Source organism: Melospiza georgiana, chromosome 14 (genome assembly GCF_028018845.1).
Source record: "Melospiza georgiana isolate bMelGeo1 chromosome 14, bMelGeo1.pri, whole genome shotgun sequence".
Taxonomy (NCBI): domain Eukaryota; kingdom Metazoa; phylum Chordata; class Aves; order Passeriformes; family Passerellidae; genus Melospiza; species Melospiza georgiana.
Window position 1 is genome coordinate 13,510,968 of NC_080443.1, and position 21,294 is coordinate 13,532,261.

A 21,294-nucleotide genomic window follows, 5' to 3' on the forward strand; every position below is an offset into this window, starting at 1 on the left:
TTCACTTGTTCTGAGCTCTGTAACAGCCCCATTTGTGTCCTGCACCCCTCAGCCCTGTTCCTGCAAGGAAACCTCCTCTTGCTGTGCATGGGGCACATGGATAAAGTGCTTTCTCAGTTGCAATCAGCTTAATGGCTATTGAGTGGTGCCAGGCACCAGTGCAGGGTGAAGGAGAGCACAGCAGCTGCTCAGGACATTGGTGTCTGCTGTTACCTGAAAGGTAAAGCCAGACCCACCCTATTCAAATTCCATGAGATACTTTTAATCCATCCAGGAAAACACAGGAAAACTCCTGTAAATTAAACTGTGCACTCTGTACACATGCTGAAACCCGAAGTGGGAAGGGGGAAAAGAAAGAAAGCTTATTCCTTCTTTTTCATTGTTTCTGCCCTGGCAGGAAGACTGGCTCTCTGCAAGCAGCACAGCACTCAGGGCTCTCCACAGATCCAGGATTTAGTGTAAGTTACACACTTGGACCTCACCCACCTAAGCAGAGGGATTCACATTAAATTATTTCCTAAACTGCGCATCTATACTCCCTGAATTAACATAGGCTAAAATTTAGAGTAATCTCAGTCAGTAGCTCCTTCAAAACACCTCCCACCATTGACAGACCACCATTGACAGAGAAACCCTTTTCCATGATAAACACAGTGCCCTGTTGAAGGGTACAGAATCAATTTAGTTCAGAAAAGCCCTCTAAGATCCAGTCCAACCTCTGACTGGTCACCACCTCATCATCCAGACCATGGCACTAAGTGCCACCTCCAGTCATTCCAGCCCTGAGGAGATGGCAGATAAATGGCCCTAGGAAATGCTGCAGGTACCAAAGGGACTGATTTGGAAACCAGAGGAGTTCAGTGAACACACAGATGGGAACTGTCCCTGAAAGGCTGGACACAGACAGTGCTTCCCTCTGCAGCCCACACGTGTGAGCTGGGCACACACAGAGCACAGCAAACCCCTGGGGGTGCCTGCCCTGCCCAGCCACATCCTGGAATTCAACCTCAGCTTCCCCAAGAACCCAGCCCCAGGAAGCACCCAGGGAGCTGCTCCAGTGCCCCAGCCATGCAGCACAACTCGGGCACAATGCAGAGCTACCAATTAGTTAAAAGTCACTTAAAAGCAAAACAAACTAAAACACTTCATGAGGAGACAGTGCTGCCTGTGCAGAAGGGTTGATTTGTGTTCACATGGACACAGGAGCCCTGCAGCTCTCCCAGCCCTGGCACACTGTGGCACAGTCCCTGCACTGGGGACACCCAGTCACAGCCCAGCCTGGCCAGGCAGCTCCCAGCAGCAGCAGGGATTTTATCCAAGCTGGATAAAAGTGCCACTTCCAGACCAGAGCAGGGACCCAGCTCCAGCACACCAACATGAACAGCCCCAGCAAGTCAAAGGAGAACAGGGGCCTTTGAAAACACAAGTCTCCTTCAAAGCCTGAGGAGAGCTGTGCACACCTGGGATTTCTGGAGTGCCCATTCCACTCTGCTTTGCCTCTGGGCAAAACATTCACAGGGCCAGAAGAGCTTTGCTGTAATAAAATTCACAAAATCTCTTTTATACCAGTCATTTCCCCGGTGCAGCATTCACAGCCAGAGCTCCCAGACACAAATCTGCACTCTCATCCATCTAAAATGACTTTTCCTTTTGCTGCTCCCAAATCCACTATGGCTATCACCTGGTATTAAGAAGTTTGGGCCAGAAAGAAAACACTTTTTTAATTTAAAAACTGGCACTAAAAGAGCTTCAGGTTCACTGAAAACCAAGCAACAAAGTGGTGAGTGAGCTCTGAGGACACAATGTCACTCTGGTCCTGTTCCTGCCCCAGCACAGCTGGTGCCCCATTTTAGTCATGTCCTGTTACTACAGTCCATCACTGGTGACAGGTACCTGGGTCTCCTCCTCTGGGAGCCATCTTCCTACCCTCCAGAGAAATAAAGCTTCACTTGGCACTTAATGTTACCAAAAAGTAACAAAATTCACAATTTAAAAATTTCAAGCCAGGCTGGAGGCAAGAGCGAGCCGTCCCAATTCCTTAAATCAGCAGAAGAAACACAAGGCTGGAGCTGTGCTCCCTGTGCTTTGTTCTGAGGCAGCAGGTCCTGTGCTCCCCCTCTGGTTTGTGCTCTCCAGAGGAGCTACAGAGTGGCCAGGATGCGCAGGAAGGAAACCACCACCACACAGAAGGTCTGGCCCACGCCAAAAATGAGCGCCTCAAAGGGAATCATTTTTTTCCCTGCAGCTCTGTAAACTCCAGCAATGGCAGCACCTGTGGAGAGGGGGAAAAGCCAAGACATGAATGTGAGACAGCTGCTGTGCACAGGGATGAGGGGGAGCCTCAGGATGTGAGGCTGGGACAGAGAACAGCAGGGTATGAACCTCTCCCTGCTCGCCAGCAGGCAGGAACGCTGGGCTGGGGATGGCTGACAAACCTCAGCCAGGAACCAGAGCGTGCTGGTGGCAATGGGAGAACTGGTGCTGAAACTCTGCTGGGCCTCCAGCAGCTGTGGGGGTTTGGGACACACCTTTGTCACAAGATCCCACAGGCTGCAAACATTACCCAGGTCTGGGCACTGACACCAAACCTCGGAGAGATTTTCCTCCAGGCGCTCAGAAATGTGAAAGCCCCTTGGCTCTGCACCCGCTGGGCACGTTTGGTATGCCCGACACGGGGTCCAACCCTTTCAAACGTGCGGCAAGGGGGAAATAAAGCCAGAAGGGAAATCTCCATCCCGCGGAACACCGCCATGCCCCGCGCTCCCGAAGTTACCCTGTGATCCCCGCAGCCCCCGGCCCTGCCGTACTTGTGAGGGTGCCGGCCGTGATGGGTCCCACGATGCCCATCAGCAGCACGCTCACGGACATGAACCGGCCGTACTTGTGGTGCCGGAGCGTGAAGAGCGCAAGCAGCGCGGCCGGGACGTGGAAGGCAAGGGAGGAGACGACTGCCCACAGGAAGACGCCGTACCACATCTCTGCGGAGAGAACGGTGTGAGCGCGGCCCGCGGCCCGCAGGCCTCCAGCGGCCCCGGCGGGCGGAGGTCGCTCCGGGGAGGGAGGTACCTGGGAAAGTGGAGAGCGGGCTGGAATAGGTGGTGGTGCCATTGCCCACGCGGGGCACGAGGCGAAGGCTGAGGATCTGCTGCAGGAGCCCCCCGCCACCGCCGCCCGCTTCGCTGCCGTCCATCCCCGCACCCGCCCCGCCGCCATCCGCCACCGCCCCTTCCGCCCGGCCCCTTCCGCCCACCGCAGCCAATGGGAAGCCATGTAAGATGATAGACATGGCCTTTCACCAATCAGCGCTGGCCTCCGGGCAGACGGGCCCCGCCCCGACCCCGCGCTGCCATGGGAACGGCTGTGGGCCGCAAGGAACGCTGGGAGTGCGGGCGGGACGCTCCGGCCCGCTGGCGGACTCTCGTCTCTGCTCCCCGCGCGCGGCGCCGCCCCGGAGGCGCGGCCGTTCTTCCCGCCCGCCAGGGGGCGCCCGCGGGCGGCGGCGGCGCTCTGGGCGGCGCGGGCGGGAGCAGCGAGGCGGCGGGGCCGGGCCGGGCCGCAGCATGTCGGGCTCGGAGTCGGAGCAGGAGCAGGAGCAGGAGCTGTACTCCTCGGCCGACGATGACGATTACGTGCCCTCGGGTGAGTGGCGGCGGGCGGGAGGCGGCGCTGCCGGCGCCCCCGGCGCTCACGGTGTGTGCTTGCAGGTGCGGAGTACAGCGAGGATGATGAGAGCGAGCTGGTGCGGGAGGAGGAGCCGGCGGGCAGCCCGCGGCCGGCCCGCGGCAGGAGGAGCCCCCGGCGGCCCGGCAGCAGGTACGGCCCTGGGAACCGGCCCGGGGAACGGGGAACGCCGCGCTGCGGTCCGGGCTAGGGGCAGGAGCGGAGAAGCTCGGCCCGACAACGTGTGTGAAAAGCCTCCCCAGCAGGAGTTGTTTATATTAACGTTCTTCAGCGCAAGGCACGCACAGACGGGGTTTGTCACGTTGATATAAACATATACAGACTTTAGTTGAGGTTGGTTTCTATCCAGCCCAGGTTCTCCTCTCCTCCTGGCTCCTGCATTATCCCAGAACCACAGGACCCTGGAATGGTTTGGGTTGGAAGGGACCTTAAAGACCACCTTGTTCCACCCCTGCCACGGGCAGGGACACCTCCCCCTAGACCGGGTCACCCAAAGCTCCATCCAGCCACTGAACACCTCCAGGGATGGGGCACCCACTGGCCAACCTGTACCCGTGTTTCAGCACATTATATACTCCCAGAAATGCATGCAAAGGGGCCAGTTCACTTCAGGGGCACTGCCTGCATCAGTCCCACTGTATTTTCTGAGCAGCAGCATCTTTAAATAAAATACATACACTCCAAGGTTAAGAGAGAGCCTCCCAAATTGGATGTGTTAGTAAAAATATGAAATATTATGTTGCTTCACCCAAGCTTGCAGTTAATCTCTGGAATAGTGTTGCAGCAGCTCCATATACATTTTTTTCTTCTTTTTTGGCATCTGCTTTCAGGAAGAGGAAGAAAGGAGGTCTCTTGTTAGAGGCAGATGAAAAAGAGGAAGAAAAGGCCCAGCAGAATGGAGAGGAGCAGAAAGAGGAGGAAGTGGATGATGTAGAGCAAATAAAAAGAAGAAAAGAAGAAGAAGAAAAAAAGAAAGAGGATGCTCTTTGGGCCAGTTTCCTCAGTGATGTAGGACAGAAGCCCAAAGCTGTGGCTGCCACACAAGGGACGCAAATCAAGAAGGTAAGGGGGCCCTGGGCCTGCACTCAGGGAGGGTGGGAAGGGCCTGGAGGTTGGAGCATTCTCCCTTGGTCCTGGCTGGTGTCAGGTGTTGGGCAGAGCTGGGAGAGGCTGGGGGTGCCCCTGCCCCCTCTGCTTTGTGAGACTCACATCCCCTGAAGGGACAGGCTGCAAGGTGCTGGTTTCCTTCCAAATGTGAAGGTGGTGCTGCTTTTGGAGCTGTCAGCATCTTGGAGTGTCCTGCACAGCCCTGCTGGCTTCCCTTCCTGGGCCTGGATGCCTCCTGATACAGGAATGAAGAGCTTTGGACTGAGTTGTGCACGGGGGCACAGCTCTCCCTGAGGCTTGTGCTTTTCCTGATGCTTAAAAAAAATATATTTTAAAAAGATGATTTGTGTGTCTGTGTGAGTGGGGGAACAAGAGGGGTCTGTGCTGGGCTCTCTGTGCCTCCATCCTCATGGAGGGGGTCTGGAACCTGCTGCATGTTGCACATTGGTAACAAGATTGAATCTGGCTTTCTTGTGTCCTTTGTAAGCCCCAGTAAGGTGCTCTCAATGTGCAGAGGTTTTTCTGGAGAGAGAATTCAGTGTGTGGTAGCTGTTAGAAAGGATTTGGTCCTCAGTAAAACCAGGTGCATGTGTTTGCCTGTCAAAACCTTTCATGCTTTAGGTGGTAGAAGGGAAGAGTGTACCACAAGTGAGCCTCTGTTGCTAGAATGAGCAGTGTGGGGTTTTTTAGATGGTCAGCCACAATAAATGTTCAGTAACAGAAGACAGAGTCTGCCTGGTGAGTACAGTTCTGACTGTGTGAAGCTTCTTTCCATGACTCTTGGGAGCTTGTGGAGCAAGTGTAGTTTTGTAGTATTTGATTGCAGCTTTTGGAAGGAGAGTCCTTTGATCTCAGCCCTCCTGCTTCTCCTTAGTACTGCCTGAGCAGCTGGGGGGTTACTTGTAGAGTCAGAGGGAAGAAGAGAAGTGAACATTTTCTTCTGAGCAGTTCTACTTTTATGGGCAGGTTGCTAAAATGTGAGATACCTTTGAAAGTTCCTGCATAGCCTGGAATAATTCATGGAGACATTCAGTTCCTATGTTCTCTTTGTGAACTTCTTGGGTTTGCATGGCCTTCCAGATCTCTGTGGTGTGTGGTTGATTTAGACCAAGAATTTGGGTTTTGTTGTGGTAACTTACAGTGGTTGAGGTTTTTATGTATCCTTTTAGCAGCTGTAGCTGTGACTGAGTAAATTAAGAGGCACTGCTGACAAATTGCTTGATAAAGATTTTTCCTTCTCAAATAAATGAGATGTTATTGACAAGTAGGGAGATCAGCACTGCTTTTTCTGCTGATGGGTTTTGTTATTCTCTGTTCTTGAGTAAAATTAAACATACTTTAGTGGAATTCACTTTGAGAGAACCAAATCTCCAGGCTTTTGCGTTCTGAACCCCTGCCATGTATTCTTGCTCCTTCCTGCATTTATTACAATTTCACTTCTTGTTTTAGTTTGTTTTAGTCTTAGAGCTTCAATGGCAGCCTGGAACCAAAATGGGGAATTTCATTCTGGTGGAATGAAATTTATTTATTTCTTTTGCCTCGTCTGTGGGTGACTTGCTGTGACCACCACTCTGAATTGCAGTGCTGCCCAAGGTCTGTGTTGGGCCCTTGGCCCTTTGGAATTATAATTTGGCTTGGCTCCACAAATATATTGTTTTGCTTTCTCCTCCCTGTATTTTGTAGACTGAAGAAGAGAACAGTGGGAATAAGCCTCAGGAGAAGCCAAAAGATTCAGGAAAAGTGACAATCACCAAAACATTCGATTTTGCTGGTGAGGAAATCAAGTAAGTTGGCAGATGTGATGTGTCCATTGTGGGCCCAGTGCAAGCTGAGTGCTGGGGCAGGCTGGAGCTGGGCTCTGAGGCGCAGTGGGTCTTCTTTACACTGATTCTTTCTTTTATTGTGAGCACATAGAGATCTCAGGGAAAATGAGGCCAAAATTTTCCTGCATCAGAGCTGCAGAGTATCCTTATATACAGACCTCAGTCTTTACTCAACTTCATAGCACTCATAAATGTAATTCAGATTCACTTAGGCTTCCCCATCTGGCCAGTGTTTGTAATGGTTGGCAGAGCCCCCTGGTGGCTCTGTCTGGGAAGGTTGAGACAAGGAGGGAAGCACATCTGGTCCCACAAGGATGAGGGTAACACATTTCACTCCTTCAGCCCAGTCCAGGTTCTGTGCTGCAGGCAGGATTATTGGCTGGCCCTTTCCTGGTGATGTTCACAATCCACAATAAAGACTTGCAGGCAGTAAGAGGTGTTGTTCTGAGCAGATTAACAGCTGAGTGCTTTTGCCTCTGAAACAGCTGCAGCCAAGGGGATGGGCTGGGTAAAATCCTGCTTTAGGCTGAGTCTGGCTTACAGGAGGCCTCTCAGCTGTGCTGCAGGAAGGGCCAGGTGTTTGATAAATGTGTAAAACCAGAACTGAGGGGCCTGGCTGAACCCACCTGAAATCTGACTGCCCTGTGAACTGCTGGTTCTTATCTGGGGATGTTATTTCTATGTAGCAGTAAATGTGGTTTTGTCAGAGTGACTTGGCCCGATTGGTGTGACAGCAGAGGGCAGCAGTTCCCAGCAGTAGCACTCGCCCTGCCTAAATCTGCAGGAGGAGGCAGAGCTGGGGCTTCTGCTGCTCTTGCTTTTCATGTTAGCCCTGCTGCCTGAGCTGTTTGAAAAATCTGAGGAGAGCTGTGAGCCATAGCAGGGACTTTGCTACTTCCCTGGGCAAGCCAGACCATAGGAATAGGAATACCCCTCACTCACTGATGAACTTCATTCACTTTGTTCACTGGCCTTTGAAACATTGGTTTGTGTGAAACATTGCTTTATGTGAACAGAAGTTGCTCATGGATTCTAGTCACTGATTTTATGCTTTTGACACCAGGATCTTATATGTGGTTTCTTAAGAACTGTAACTAAGACAAAGACATATTTTCCTGCACCAGTTCCTTTTCTAGTGTTCTTTGTACTGCTCAGTGCTTACTGTTTCCCTTAGGAAACTGCAGAGGAATCAGCAGAAATTTCTACCAAGTTTTGTTGAAATAGGCAATAGCTGGAGCCTGGGTGACAATGAGACTGTAATTCTGCAAGCACCAAGGCTAATGCATGCTTTGTTTACAGTAGTTATTAAATCAGTTGGTTACAGAAGCAGCAGCAGAAGGTTTGCAGTGAGGTCTGGAGCTCTGTTTTCTGCTGGTACCAGAGTTACAACAAAATCATGTTCTTGAGCTCTTTGATAACAGAAAAATCCTTTAATGTTTTTTGCCCCCTTGATCTTTGTGATGTGCAAAGCTGATTCTTTTCTGTTGTTTGCTACATCTTGCTTCTTTAAGGGGGTCACACTGTTAGCTGTGGGTAGGGTACAAGGTGTGCTTGCTGCTCACAGCTGCTGGTGCTTTCCCCTAATGGCAGTAGGTGAAGCCCAGAGGGTTTCTCTTTCCTCAGACTGGCAGGAGGTGTCTTTGCACCCCCCAACATCTGCAAATGCCCTGAATAACCAACACTCATTTCCTTGCCTGGGGAAGCAGCTGGCAAATCACTGCTTATAAAAGGCCACCACACGGTAGGGGTGTGTGTGTGTGCATTTCTGCTCTGAAGGAACTGAACTGAGAGCTGTCTCTGCTGCTTCCCTTTCTAAATGGTTTGAGGCTACTGTTGAGTGATGCTCTTTTGAAACCTTGAGAAGAATTTAGATCAGTGTTTAAGCAGTGAAAGATTCAGGGCACAAATTTTCAGTCTGCTCACTGAAGCTCTTAACAGAAGATCATTTAGCCCTGATCTCCTGTTGCAGAACAATTTATTTTCTCCTGTAAGATGATGGTATGATTTTTCTGGCCTGATTGAAGTAGCAGAAGTGGTTTGAAAGTGATCTCCAGCTACAGGGCTGTACTGGAATAGTAAAGGGGCTTTGTGTTGTCAGCTCCCCTGTAGGTTTTTGCTGCACTCAGTGTCTGTTTTGATGAGTCCATGCTTGTATCAGTTGCTAGTGCTGAACTTCAGCTTTGGAGTGTTAAGAATTAACAATGACCAAACGAAGATTTTAATTTAGTGGCTTTTTCTAATTTAAGAAAATACGTTATATAATTTTGCCTTGTAAAACTAAAGCTGTTGAATCCTGGAACTAGAAACAATCTTAAACTGATTGCAGTGCTTTCCAGTTGGGACTTTTTTGTCTGCTTTTCTTGTCTCCCTAATGTTAAACAAATTAGGAGCAGCAGGTGACTGTCACCCAAATGGCTGTAATTGTGGGCAGCAAGAGCAATTTGCAAAGGCAATTCAGCATCTAAATGGAAGTTCAAGACATTTCTCCCTGACAGAAGAGACTGAATCTCCTTTGAAGCCTCTGGTTTATGAACTTGCCTCACAGTGCAGGACGTGTGTTTGCCTTAATAGGGAATTGCATCCCCAGTGCCAGGGAAAAACTGTTGCCATTTGTAATTGCTTGTTTTCTCTTTAGCACTCCAAAAGGATTTGGTCCTTGGCTTTCTTTAAATCTCTGTTGTGCTCGGTGCATCAGAATGGTTTTTCTGTGCTCTTTCCATGAAAGTGAACTTTGTGTCCAGCTGGGGCTGCAGCAGAGTGGAGCTCACATACAAGGAGCTGGTTTGGCCCATGGTGTCAGTGTGACAGCCTGGGAGGGAAGAGCAGAGTCAGGTTACTGATTGCTGTCAAAAACAGATTTTACTTTGAAACATCTTCTCTACCTTAATTTGGCTTGTGGAAGGCAAAACTAAGTTAAAGCAGTAATGGCTTGGATGCTGATTCAGGAATGGGAGGCCTGTGTTCAGCACCCTGCTTTATTCACACGCTGCAGATTCCAAGTTCCAGATTCCAGGCTCCAGACTAGGAGCTTTGTATTGCTTGCACATGGTTTGTGTGGTTTGTAGCCAGAGCTTTACACAGGCTGTTCTTGTGGTGGGAATGCTCTCCTGCTGCTGCAGAGTTGCTGTGCTGCACTGATGGTGCTGTGCTGTGCTGGCAGAGCTGTGCCTTGTGCTGCTTCCCCATGTGCATGAACCAAGGAACCCAAAGCAAAGCTGTGAATGGGGAGCTGTTCCTGTCACAGCTCCTTTCTCACAAGGATAGCTGGGCTCCACACTGAGTGTGTGACTTGCTGCTGGATTTCAGGAATGTTAAAGTTCATATATTTCTCTAAAAAAAGGTTGGCAAACTCATGTCAAAACAGTGTATTGAGCTGTTCTATGTGAGACATGAACTCCTATCTCTGCTAGGGGCTCCCTGTCATTGATTTGTGTAGGAGACCACATTTGTGACTTAGAACAGCCCCTGGGTTGCTGCTTTTACTTGTGTGACCTCTGTGCTCTGAGGAAACAAGCTGTGCTGGTCCCTGTGCTGAGCAGAGTTGAGTGGCAGCTTTATTCTGGGTTAGGGAACATGATGGTTCACAGTGCAGCTATTACATCTTAAAAGTGCTAAAGAAGTACCTGAGGTATCAGATTTATAACCAAATAGTTATAAGCTTAAATTATTGTAGTGATTACTGAGGTTTATACTGGCTGAATTTGGTACTTCATCTGCCACAGCTGAAGTATGGGCTGAAAAGAACCTGATTATCATCTGTTACTGTTTGTAAGTGGTTATCATCTAGGATGTACCTGGACAAAACCTCATTGCTCATTCTGTGTTGCTGCTTCACAGGTTTTCAGCCTATGCCAAGGATTCAGGAAAGATTTATTCAGAGGAGATTGTTTGCAAGTTGAAATTTAAGGACCTTAAGCTGGACCTTAAGTTCAGGGCTTTAGTGGCAAAGTTCGTGACTTTTGAGCAGAAGAAGCAAAGGTGAAGGGAGGTGGCTGAGAGCAGGTTCTTCTTTTGGTGTCCTGTAGAGTCACTAAGGCTTACCTTAGGCCTGGTTGGGTGAGATGGTGAGACTGAGCCCAGTCTGAGGTGTTTTCTGGGCTGCTGAGCTCTTCACCTTGGTGAGCTCCTCAGCAGAGTTGTGCAGACCTGGTGAAGGGCTCATTTATTCCTTTGCCCCAACAAGTGCTGACCTCAGAGTGGAGGTGAGGTTATAATTCAGTTCTCTGCAGCTGTACAGTACTGCTGCTTTGGGATTTCTTTATGCTGCCTCTCCTTACTGAAATATTGATTTTCTGTTATTAATTTTAGCTCACCTGTGTGCTTGTTGGTTGCTATGTCCTAGACTGCTCACTGTTTTAGCTCTGAATCTGCTGTCCTTTTCCAGAGTTTCAACCACTTGATCCCAGACCCTTTTTGGGAGATAGCAGGTGGAAGGGGCTGCAGGAGAAACAGATCAGACACCTGAAAACAGCCTGAGCTTTCCACAGTCCTTGCTCAGGCTCTGATTCCTTAACAGTGGCTGTGATATCCTGTCTGCTCCTTACATGGCTACTAAGACAACCAAATGTGACAAAGTTGGCAAACAAAGGGTGTGTTAGCCAAGTCTGTCACTTATTTTGTTGCTTTGAAGATAGTTAAGGTTGCTGTCTGAGCAATAGCAGCTGCTTCTGCTTTTCCCTGGAAAGCAAGAAGAGTGGAAGGAAAATCCTGATGCTGATGATGTATTTAAGGGGAATGGGTAAAAAGAGCAGAGAATTGACTCCCACAAGTCTCAAGATTTAGAGCTGGCACAGAGGATAATTTTTAAAACACGTAATTGTCCATCTGTGTTCTTGCTCTGTGCTCTCAGCATGGCCCAGTCAGACCTGTCAGGCTCACAAGCAGTGAGAGAGCCTGTGACACCATTAACCCTGTCCTTACCTTGTGGAGCTTTTCAGGGATCTCAGTGGGTGAATCAATGCAAGGGCTTGGCAGCATGCTCACACTTCTTGCTGCGTGTGAATCTTGGTCATTTGTTGTGTGCTCATGGGGTTTTGAGCAATGCTGAGTGAGGCACAGTAGCTTTTAAAATCAGGAGAAAGACCAGGAGTTTGGGTGGGCATCTCTTGATGTTGTAGGTGGTGTGGTGCACGTCAGATCAAGGTTGATACGCTTGATATCTTCCATGTGTGCTTTTCTGAAAAAGCTTTTGCTGTATTGCTTGTACCTGTGAGTGAGAAGGCAGGTGAGCATTACCAGAATGTCTGTCTTGCAGCCTGATATTTGGAAAGCCCTGCCTTTTCTCCAGGGGGAGAGCAAATGATACACAGCTTCCACCAGATGAGGTGGTTGGGTGTTGTCAGGCCAGACATGGAAGACAGTGAACTGAGCTAATAGGAGCAGAGGAAGGAACCACTCATATTTTTGATGTGCTTTTTGCAATGGCTTTGATTGCAGTAGCAAGGAATTGTTAGGAAAAGTAAGACAAATTAATTTCAGTGGCCCTTTGAAAAGCCACTCCTTGAGGACTTCGGTTTTGTGTTGCTGACTGGTGGTGCCAGATGTCAGTAGCGTTTTATCCTCAGTCCTCCTTGGCTGAGGTGTTCTAGAGAAATGTGTTCCTGCCACTTTCTGGTGACATACCCCTTTCTGAAGGAAGCTTGCATGGTGCAAAACCCTCGGCTTTTAATATTTTCCCAGAAATTTAATCTGAAGTGTATAAGCATGGGGATGATGCTGTGGGACCATGAGACAAATCAGACTGACCAGAATTACCTGGAACATGAATGTGACCACTGTTTAGAGGTGGCAGACTGAAAAGTGAGTGGTTGCTTTTCTACCACCAAGCACCAAAATGCTGATCTTGGCATAAAGGAGTGTAGGCAGCAGCCTGTTTCTGCCCTTATGCTGTTGTTTTTTTTAGGGGTCAAAGCATGCCTCAGCTATCCACTGTTTATATTGGCTTTTTCCAATTTAAAAAACAACTATTGATTTTTTTTTTTTTGGAAGCCATTAAGTGAAAATACGTTACCTTTCAGGAATGACAGGGTCTCAGGGGCTGGTTTTGATAACCTTTCCTCTGTGTGCATCCATTCCCTGATGCTTCAGAATTTCCCTGGGGTATACTAACATTGTTCAATGCTGATTGGCACGATGGTGGCCCAGGGATGAGGTCAGAAAGTGTGAGCAGGAGCTGTGCAGTGTGCTGGTTCACTTGTGAGCCATTTGCCTTTCTCAGAGGCAGCTGCAGAAATTGTAACTTCATATACATCAAACCTAGCCAGGACTTTAAGCCAGAACACTTGCTTCTAAAATAAATCGTGTTATGGTTTGCTTAATGTGCTTGGGAAAGGGGAATGGGCTAATGAACAGTGTCTAATCAGGATTTTCTCATTAGTAGATGTGCAGATGAGGCTTCTGCTCAGAGGGGCTGTGACTTGCAGTGTTGCTGAATAGCCCTGCCCTCACCAACATGCTGACCCCTGTTGTCTTCCTTTATCTCAACATGCCTTTGAAACTCCCAAGATGACTGAGCAGATGCCCACCTGAAAGTCACCTTTGGCTTCTAATGTGGCTCTCTGCTTTCAAGGAAATAATTTATCTATGCTGCTTTCATTTGTGTGGTTTTGCTGGTAATCAGTGTGATGAAAAAGGCTCAGCTGGGATCTCCAGAGGTAGGAGGAGTCTCAAAGCATCTCCAAAATGATGGATTGACCTCCAGATTAACTTGGCCATTTCTGGGTCTTTCAAACCTGAGGTGTCTGGGTGCTGCATTGGCTTTGGGAACTGGATGACAACTGCATTGTCTCATCTTCAGGTGCTTCAATGTGTGTTCTGTGTAAGTCAGTGTGGAAATGCTTCAGTAAAAATCACACCCTTTCCCAGAAGAAGATACTGTATCTTTATCTGGTAGTTTCTTTATCAGGTAGTTTCCTGGCTTTTAAAAATCTGAACACAGAAGATGCTTACTGACCTATTCAGGTCTCACAGGAGCTCTTCTGCTATTAGTAAGGGGCTCTTTGGTCCCTCTGTTCATGCCTTCATCTCAGGGGCCTCAGATCCACTCCCAGCATTTTGCTGCTTGGCCTGTTTCCCTTGTTTCCAAGCTGCTGCTCATTCCTGACAGCTCCAGGCTCAGAAAAGGGCTTTTGATCTCTGGTGAGATGCTGGCAGAGCCTGCTTTGCAGGCATTGGGCCTGGGGTTTCCCCTGCTGGAAAGTGCAGCTTGCAAGATGCATTATTTTTTTCCTGTAACTAAGAGATGGTGAAGCAAGAGGGATTCTGTGTTAGCCTGAAGGGGAGGCAGAGCTGTTTGCTGCCATACAATCTCATTAACACCTTACAGACTGAGCCAAGCTTAGTCTGGCCTTTCCCCCATGGGGATGCCTCTGCTTTGTAGTGTGTGCTGGCTCCTGTTATGATCTGTGTAACCTCTGTGTCCAGTGTTCATAGCTCTGAGTGAATTTGGAACCTCTGGCTCTTCATACCTGTGGTACTCCCATCCTTCAGCAGGAGAGGCATCCATGGCACGAGCACTGTGCTGCCTTGGAGGGGTGCAGGGATCTGTCTGGCTTTCAGGGGATTTGCAGGTCCTGATTAATGGGGGACTGTCACACTCACACATGCAGCAGCTCATCTGCTCACCTGGATTACTCAGCTTAGAGGTGTGTTCCATAATCTTGATTTAATCCTTTTGAGAGGTACAAATTAAAACACAGGGATGCCTCAAAGATTGACATGCTAATGCATGGTGGGACTTTGAGGCAGTGTAATGGAGCTGGCTAAGGGAATATTTATCCAGTTAAGCAGGAAGAAACCTGGTACTTGGAGGTGCCAGAAGTGGGGTGAATACAGCTGCAGTCAACAAGGTGAAGGGCAGGGCTTGTGGGTCAGGTTCTCCAGGGAGCCACGTTTGACATGGTCTACCTATTGCAAGCCCCAGTGGGAGTTTGATAACTGAGTGCTGCTACCCTCTGGGTTTAGGGAGCCTCTTGCAGAAGCTGCAAGCAGAAGTCCAAAAAGGGCCTGACAGCTTGGTCAGCATTTCAGGAGGCAGCACTGTCCATCCACTGATGTTTTCCTTGCATCTCTCAAGGAGTTTTTGTCATGCAGGAGATAATGGAAAATTGGTTGTTTCCTTCAAGGCTTACAAGGTTATGCATTATTGATGTTGAAATACCATTCACCTTTGCTTGTTTTCAGGTGAGTTGGTTTGAGAAGCAGCCTGGGCTGACTGCTTGGATAGCAGCACACACCTGCTGTGAGGAGCAGCCCCAGGCAGGCAGCTTGGCCCTTGCCTGGCTGCAGGAGGGCTCTCATCACATCTGATTCTTTTTAGAAACCAGCCAGCTTCTTCTGCCTATGTAGTCAGCCTACAAAATTATCAGTTATTCCAGCTTGGTCTTGTCTGTGTTGCTTCAGGGAATAGGCTGAGTTTCCCAGGGAAAAGTTTCTCCCACCTGGTTTGAAGAGGAATGCTCTTTTTTTTCTGAAAGGGGGAAAAGGAATGTTTTACTTTGAAATCAGAAAAGTGATGGGGACATACTAATTTTAGCTCTCTGTGCTCTACACAGGTAATTCAACATAAAATACATACATATGCAGGGTGCAGGCAGATGTGGTCTGGAGGTTCACTTGTGTGAGGACCTAATTCCCTCCTGCAAAGTGCTGAACCTGTGCACTCCAGCATTTCTTGCAGGCTGGAGGATCTGTCTCTCGTGCAGTGTATCTGTCTGTGGAAGGCACCTGGGACATTGCAGCTCAAGCACAAAAGTCCATCAAATAATATTCAGAAAAATTATTCTTCAGCTCAAAAGGGATTAATTTTTTTAACAAACCCCTGTAGATGAGTTTTACTTTCTCCTTAAGTGATCTTCTGGAAGGCTGAAGGACTATTTATTGAGAAACACAAATGGAGAATAATGAAAAAGGGTAATTAGCCTCATTTATGTCTCCCTTGGTCTGTGATTCCCCAGAGCTAACATTAAGATAGTGTGGAAAGTTTTGTAACTGTGTCAGGTCTAAACTGGGGCAGGTTTCCCAAGTGAGGAGAGTGTCCTGAGTACTAAAGAGAGCTGGCATTTTCCACAGCTTCCACTCTTGTTCTCCCTTTCTCAGCAGGAAGGCTGGGGAGAGGGTAACTTCGTGCTGCTGTGAGAAAAGATTTTAACTGTATTTTCTGCTCTAAGTCCCCTTCTACCCAAATACCAACATGTGCTTCCTCAGCCTGATGTGCACCAGGTGTTTTGGTTAGAAGAATGGAGCTGTGTTGAGCCACCTGGGGGTAAATTGGAGGGATTTTGGCATTTGGGATGCATAAGGTTGCTGTTACACAGCAGACTACAGATAATTAACCAGCAAGCCTTCTTGATATGCCTGTTTATCTTTCCCAGCTTGCCCTTGTCCTGCCTCCATTTCCCCTCTGTGCAAGGATGAAGCTCTGCTGGTGCACTTCTCCAGGGGCTTGCAGGGCACCTTGCATTCACTGCTGAGCTGGGCACTTTGCTGGCACTCTGCAGCCTTGACATCCCTTACACAAGTTCTGTTTCTGGCAGGATTGGATTCAGCTGTGCTGGAGTGGAGGCACCACCCTGGGGCAGGTCCTGGGCTGTGGGTGTTGTGTTGTGCCATGGTGTGATGGATTGGGATTCTCCCTGGTAGCTCTGCCAGGGTGCAGCAGACAAGCTGGTGTGCTAGACTCACTCTGCCACTGAACCAATAATTTGAGTTTAAATTTGGGTTTAATCCCCTTCAGCAGATTAGCTGGAGCTGTCAGCATAATGCTCATTCCAGCATGAATTCTTCCTTCTTTGTAGCAGTTTATGTGGCTAAGGGCACTGCTGGGAGCAGATCAACCACTTGCTCTTAAACTAATCTGCCACATTTCAGATCTGTAAGTGCTCTGTGGAGCCCCTTTGGGACAGCCTTGACAGCAGGTGGTGTCTTCATGTGGTTTGTGCCCAGCATACATAACCTGGGGCCTTCTCCATGCACCTGGGTTGCAGCATTTCAGTTGGTAACTGTGAAAGGATGGGTGATAAGCTCTTGAGTGGAAGTTGGAGCTCACACACCCACCACTGGGCACCAACCAGCAGGCTGGGTGGGTATGGCCATGCCTGAATTACCCCTTGCAGCTTGGTTCAGAGATGAAGGGTCTTAGAAAGGACATCTGTAAGTATTCAGGGCACTCAGTGATCCAGTTTCTAGCATGTTTTCCTTATAATAACTTCCAAATATGGAAGACATTTCTATTTTACACTTGCACAACACCTTGTACAGTAGCATCATCTGTGCTACCAGGCTCTGGCATGGTCCAAAAAATTAAGAACTGTTCTGTGTTTTGGAAGTCTTATTATGCAATTTAATAGCATAGCAGTGTAATGAAATCTCTGTGGCAAAGTGATGAGAGTGAGTGGCTTTGTGTGTGAATTACAGGGGCTGCAAGTGGGTGAGACACTAGCTACTTGTTTTATTGCTGACAATATACTTATTTTCATGTTTAGTCCTGGATTACATTGTGTGAATAGCATCCCAGTAAACAGTCAGGCAAATAGTTATTTATCAAGTATTTAAAAGTGAAAGGTCTTGTAATTTTCCTTAGTAATGACTGTGATTTCTTCCAGCTGAATTAATGACTCCCATTTCTCCCCATGAAGAACAAGATTTGTTTTGGTTTCTGCATGGAGAGAGTTATTGTCTCCCTTGATAATGCAGACCAGAGGATTTCTTTTTCCTTCCTGGCCTGGGATGTGGGAAAGGTTGAAATGTGCATAACCTGAAATAATACCTTGTAAAGCTCCTTAATACTCTTCCATCATTCCTGTTGGAGTGGTGCAGGAGTTGCTGGCATCAGCCCAGCAGCAGCCTGCCTCAGAGCAGCTTTTGTTTCAGTTTATGAGGCTGTAAGTGGGTCTTGTGATGGAATTGCCTTGAAAGGTCACTTTTAATTACATTTCTGTCGCATTCCTCTGTCCCCAGCTGGGCAGTCCTGGTGGAACAGGTTGCATGCAGCTTTGCAGCTGAATTTCTGCAGTGGACAACTCCAAAAATGTGTGTTAAAGCAGCTGCTGGCAGGCCAAGGGGAGCAGGCCATTGTTACTGGTACTCTGAGGTGGAGGAGATTGTGAGAATAGAAGCACAAATAAACCCTTGGTAGGAACCTGTGTTGTGCCCCTGGCTGGCTGAAGTGTCTGTCCCTGTGCTGCACTGCCTGTGCATCGTGTGCTTTCTGCTTTCTCACCCTTTCTGGGACTGGGCATCTCCTGTTCCAGGAGCTGTGGCTTGTACTGCTGGTCCAGCCAAGAGTGTGCTAACTCTGTGGGAGTGCAAATCCCTAGAGCTGTTTTTCATTTTAGCCTTGTGCCTTTCTTTTCCTCAGCTGGTAGGGGAGACATCGGTTAGTTCTGATGTCCTCCTCCAAGCTGGAGAGGATTGAAGATGCACAGGAGGTTCAGGCCAAGGGCCCAGTGCTGAGATCTCAGCTCTGCCACTGGCTTTGAAGACTTGCTCCCTGTTGTGCTGCACACTCAAGGTTGCTGATGTTTCTCTCTGTGGCTCAGGTGCTCTCTGCATGCCAGGGGTGCACCCTGGGTGGCACAGCAGTGCAGGGGTGGACTAGAGGAGAGGGACCCTGCCAGGAGCCAGCACTGCAGAGTGCACAAGAGAGGGTGCTGCCTCCCAGCTTGGCAGGGCTCAGAGCTGGCTGTTTAGATGCTGCATTTGAAAATAAATAGACTGTGTGATTGCATTGATCTGAACCCAGCCTCGTGGCTGGGGGAATGCTGTCTTATTGCTGCATGAGGACACCAAGTTTGTCCTGTCTAATGAAATCCATGGATGTAGGGTAACCTTTGGTGTATGGCTGCTACATGACATGACCACTGCTGCCAAGGGCTGTGACTGGGTGGTGTGTTTGGGGTGAACTCTGATGATGCTGTAGCAAGGTTTTATTTTCTTCCTGAAGTACTTTTCTCCTTTTCCTACCCCTTCCCTTACCAACCTGATCAGGAAACTCTTCTAAGTATTCCTAGTGTGGGATTGTCTCTATCCACATGACTGCTGTAGTTTGAAAGGCATGTGACAGTGCAGGGGAAAATGGGGTTAATCTCCTCCTGCACTGGCAGAGCAAGGCTGAGCAGTTGTACAGCACAGGCATTTATTCTTGTGCCTTTTCCACTGCATTTGCAGTCTGTGGAGAAGGAGGAAGGAAGTTTCAGATGCTGATTCACTGTCATGATGGAGATGTGGATGCACTAGTGGTGTGCAAGTGAGATTTCAGGACATCAGTGCCTCCAGGGTTAACAGATAACTCTGTGTCACTTTACCTGATGCCAGCCCAGCAGAAACCTGTCTGGGGCTTCAGCTCCTGGGCTTTCTCCATGACTGTCAGCCAGCTCTTTCATGGAAGTTGTGAGGTTGGATTGGTGGGTGGGAAGCAAGCAGTGATTAGCCTGATTTGTAGCTGGGGAGATCCCATGGCCAGCCAGGCTTTCAGCCTCTCGTCAGCAAATGGTGCAGACCAGGGATGAGCCTGCACAGATACAGAGCAGATACAACCTGAGGCCCAGGGTGCAGGAGGGTGAGATGGAGATTGTTTCTTCTGTGCCAGCTGAGCTGTGGGTCAGGCTGCCTCTGTGTCCATAGAGCTGCAGGGCCCTGGAGAGGCTCACAGGCTTGTGCTCCATGGGAACAAAATTGTTAGCTTGGCAAATGAGGGCAGCCTCATTAAGAGCTACTGAGAGCGTGAAAAGCCTGTTGCTGGAGGCAGGTCATGGTAAATGAGGGGGCTAAAGTAGCTGGGGTTTTCTAACAATTAATTATTGAGTGGTTTTCTAGAGATTCTTTCTCATGTTTGTAATTCATTCCCTGCTGTAGATGCCATATTGATTTATAATTTTTTGAAGTTCAATATTTTGCACCCTCCGGGCCTCAAACAAAAATTAACTAGAAAATGAGAGTAAATTTCTACAGTCTGCCTTGTCAGAGCTTTCTCTCCCACTGCCCATCCCCAGAGCCAGTTTCCATGCTCTGCTTTGGGTTGCAGATGTTGCCAAGCCTGTGTGCCGTGGGCTGTGAGACATGGGTGGCTGAAGAGCTGCCTCACTGACCAACAAATGAGAAAATCAAGAGCCCAATTAAGAGTCTGGAATTGCCCCCAGTGACCTGAGGAGAGCATTTAGTAGCTGCTAGTGACACAGGCCTGTTTGAATGAATAAGCATTCCAGTTTGTTGGAAAGAAAAAACATCCCCTCCTCCCCCAGCTCTAATTAGCTACTCTTTTTCTTTTTTCTGCCATGATTGTAGAGGGTTTGCCAATGGAATGAAATCTTAACAAGATGTGTGTTCTTCAGCTTGCAGCTGATGGTGATCTCTGTGCAGGGGATGTGCAGACTCTTGTACCTGTTTTCTGTGTTTCCTTGATGGATCTTTGATGTTACTGTTGACTACAGCTCTTCCTTACCCTCTGTTTTTTCTCTTTTCCTCCAACAGGGTGACTAAAGAAGTAGACTCAAACTCGAAAGAAGCTAAATCTTTTCTGAAGCAGCAAGAGAAACTGCAGGCAGCAGCTCCAGCTTCCCTGCCAACAGTCTCGGGGTGAGTTTGGGATTTCCCTGCCCGTGTATGGGCCCTCAGTGAGAGAGATGGCACTGGAGTATTTAATGGGTGTTTGTTTTCTGCAGTATTTCAGTGGGAGCAGGACTTGGCCTGGAAGGTGTGATGGTTTGGGCTGGAGGGAAGTGGGGGAGGCAGCCTGTGAGTTCCAGTGGCTCACTTCATAGGTTCAGGCTCACGTTTTTTAATCCTCATAAATCATTCATCCCAGTAAGGAAATAGTGATTTGACTGTCTCAAGCAGCCTGATGAAACTGCAGGTAGCCAAGGAACGTTGCTGAGATTGCCTGCAGTTCTTTTGACAGGTGCTTCTCAGGGCTATAAAAAGCCATGTCAGGCTGGCCTGTGGCTTCTTAGAGACTTTGGGTGAGCATTTAAATGAGAGATGGTTTTGCCTCTTTGATGTTCTCTAATATCATTTTGATGTGGATTTGTCACTTTTCTGTTCAAGCTCTAACACCTAATTCTGAGATTATCATAATGCTTGTCAAAGGTACAAGGAGGTCGGGTCCCCTGTGCATCTGAGATGCCAGTCTGGTTCCTGATGAGCTTGGAAGATCACCAGCTTCTTAGGAATAGAGGAGATGCCTCTGTGTTCCAGTGATGATTTTAATTTAACTCAGCTGTTTGCATTGATATTTGAAAGCCCTAAGCTGCATATGATTTGATCACACAGAAACAATACCCATCAAATAAATACATTGTCCTTCCTGTGAGCTTAGAGCAATTCTCCAGTGTGAGTTAAGGCTGCCTTTCCCTGGGATGCTGTTATTCAGTTGCTGCAGCTGGATTGTCACTCATTTTTCCAGCTAAGTGTTGCACAGCTTGTACTTAGCTCAGGGTAGTGAAAGCATTGTGTGTGTCTGTCTGTCTGTCTGTGCACAACCCTTGACAGCTGCTGCTCTCTGAGTGAATGAAGGCATAGATGAGCACAGCCTTCATGCTCTTGTTCACACTGCACAAGGGTTCATCCCTGCAGAGCTCATCACTTGTAACCTAAGCGTTGTGCACAGGGTTTTGTGCTGGAAAACTTGCCTTGGGTTGGGCTGGCATTCTTTGTGCAGTTTTGGTGGCCAAAGTTTGTTTGAGTGGCA

General features: G+C 48.4%; 2 protein-coding genes across 2 annotated transcripts in view; one reads left to right on the plus strand and one right to left on the minus strand.

The window, feature by feature from the left end:
* Nucleotides 1–1,206: 1,206 nt before the first annotated feature.
* Nucleotides 1,207–3,190, minus strand: TMEM170A (transmembrane protein 170A). Its single transcript, XM_058034061.1, has 3 exons — nucleotides 3,067–3,190; nucleotides 2,808–2,978; nucleotides 1,207–2,272 (listed from the first exon to the last, which is right to left on the minus strand). The coding sequence occupies exons 1-3, from the start codon at nucleotides 3,188–3,190 to the stop codon at nucleotides 2,142–2,144; spliced, it is 426 nt and encodes a 141-aa protein (XP_057890044.1). The 3' UTR covers nucleotides 1,207–2,141.
* Nucleotides 3,191–3,517: 327 nt separating this feature from the next.
* Nucleotides 3,518–21,294, plus strand: part of CFDP1 (craniofacial development protein 1) — a 59,073-nt gene continuing 41,296 nt past the window's right edge. Inside the window, exons 1-5 of the mRNA XM_058034390.1 lie at nucleotides 3,518–3,639; nucleotides 3,705–3,813; nucleotides 4,512–4,743; nucleotides 6,472–6,572; nucleotides 20,079–20,183. Coding sequence (XP_057890373.1) covers nucleotides 3,561–3,639; nucleotides 3,705–3,813; nucleotides 4,512–4,743; nucleotides 6,472–6,572; nucleotides 20,079–20,183 — 626 coding nt within the window. The 5' untranslated portion in view covers nucleotides 3,518–3,560. The remainder of the gene's footprint in view (nucleotides 3,640–3,704; nucleotides 3,814–4,511; nucleotides 4,744–6,471; nucleotides 6,573–20,078; nucleotides 20,184–21,294) is intronic.

Excerpts from the sequence above, each read along its gene's own strand:
- TMEM170A (XM_058034061.1), bottom strand. The coding sequence starts at position 3,190 with ATGGACGGCAGCGAAGCGGGCGGCGGTGGCGGGGGGCTCCTGCAGCAG. Across the intron at positions 2,979-3,066 it reads CCCGCTCTCCACTTTCCCAG|AGATGTGGTACGGCGTCTTC; the intron begins GTACCTCCCTCC and ends TTCTCTCCGCAG. Across the intron at positions 2,273-2,807 it reads CACGGCCGGCACCCTCACAA|GTGCTGCCATTGCTGGAGTT; the intron begins GTACGGCAGGGC and ends CCCTCTCCACAG.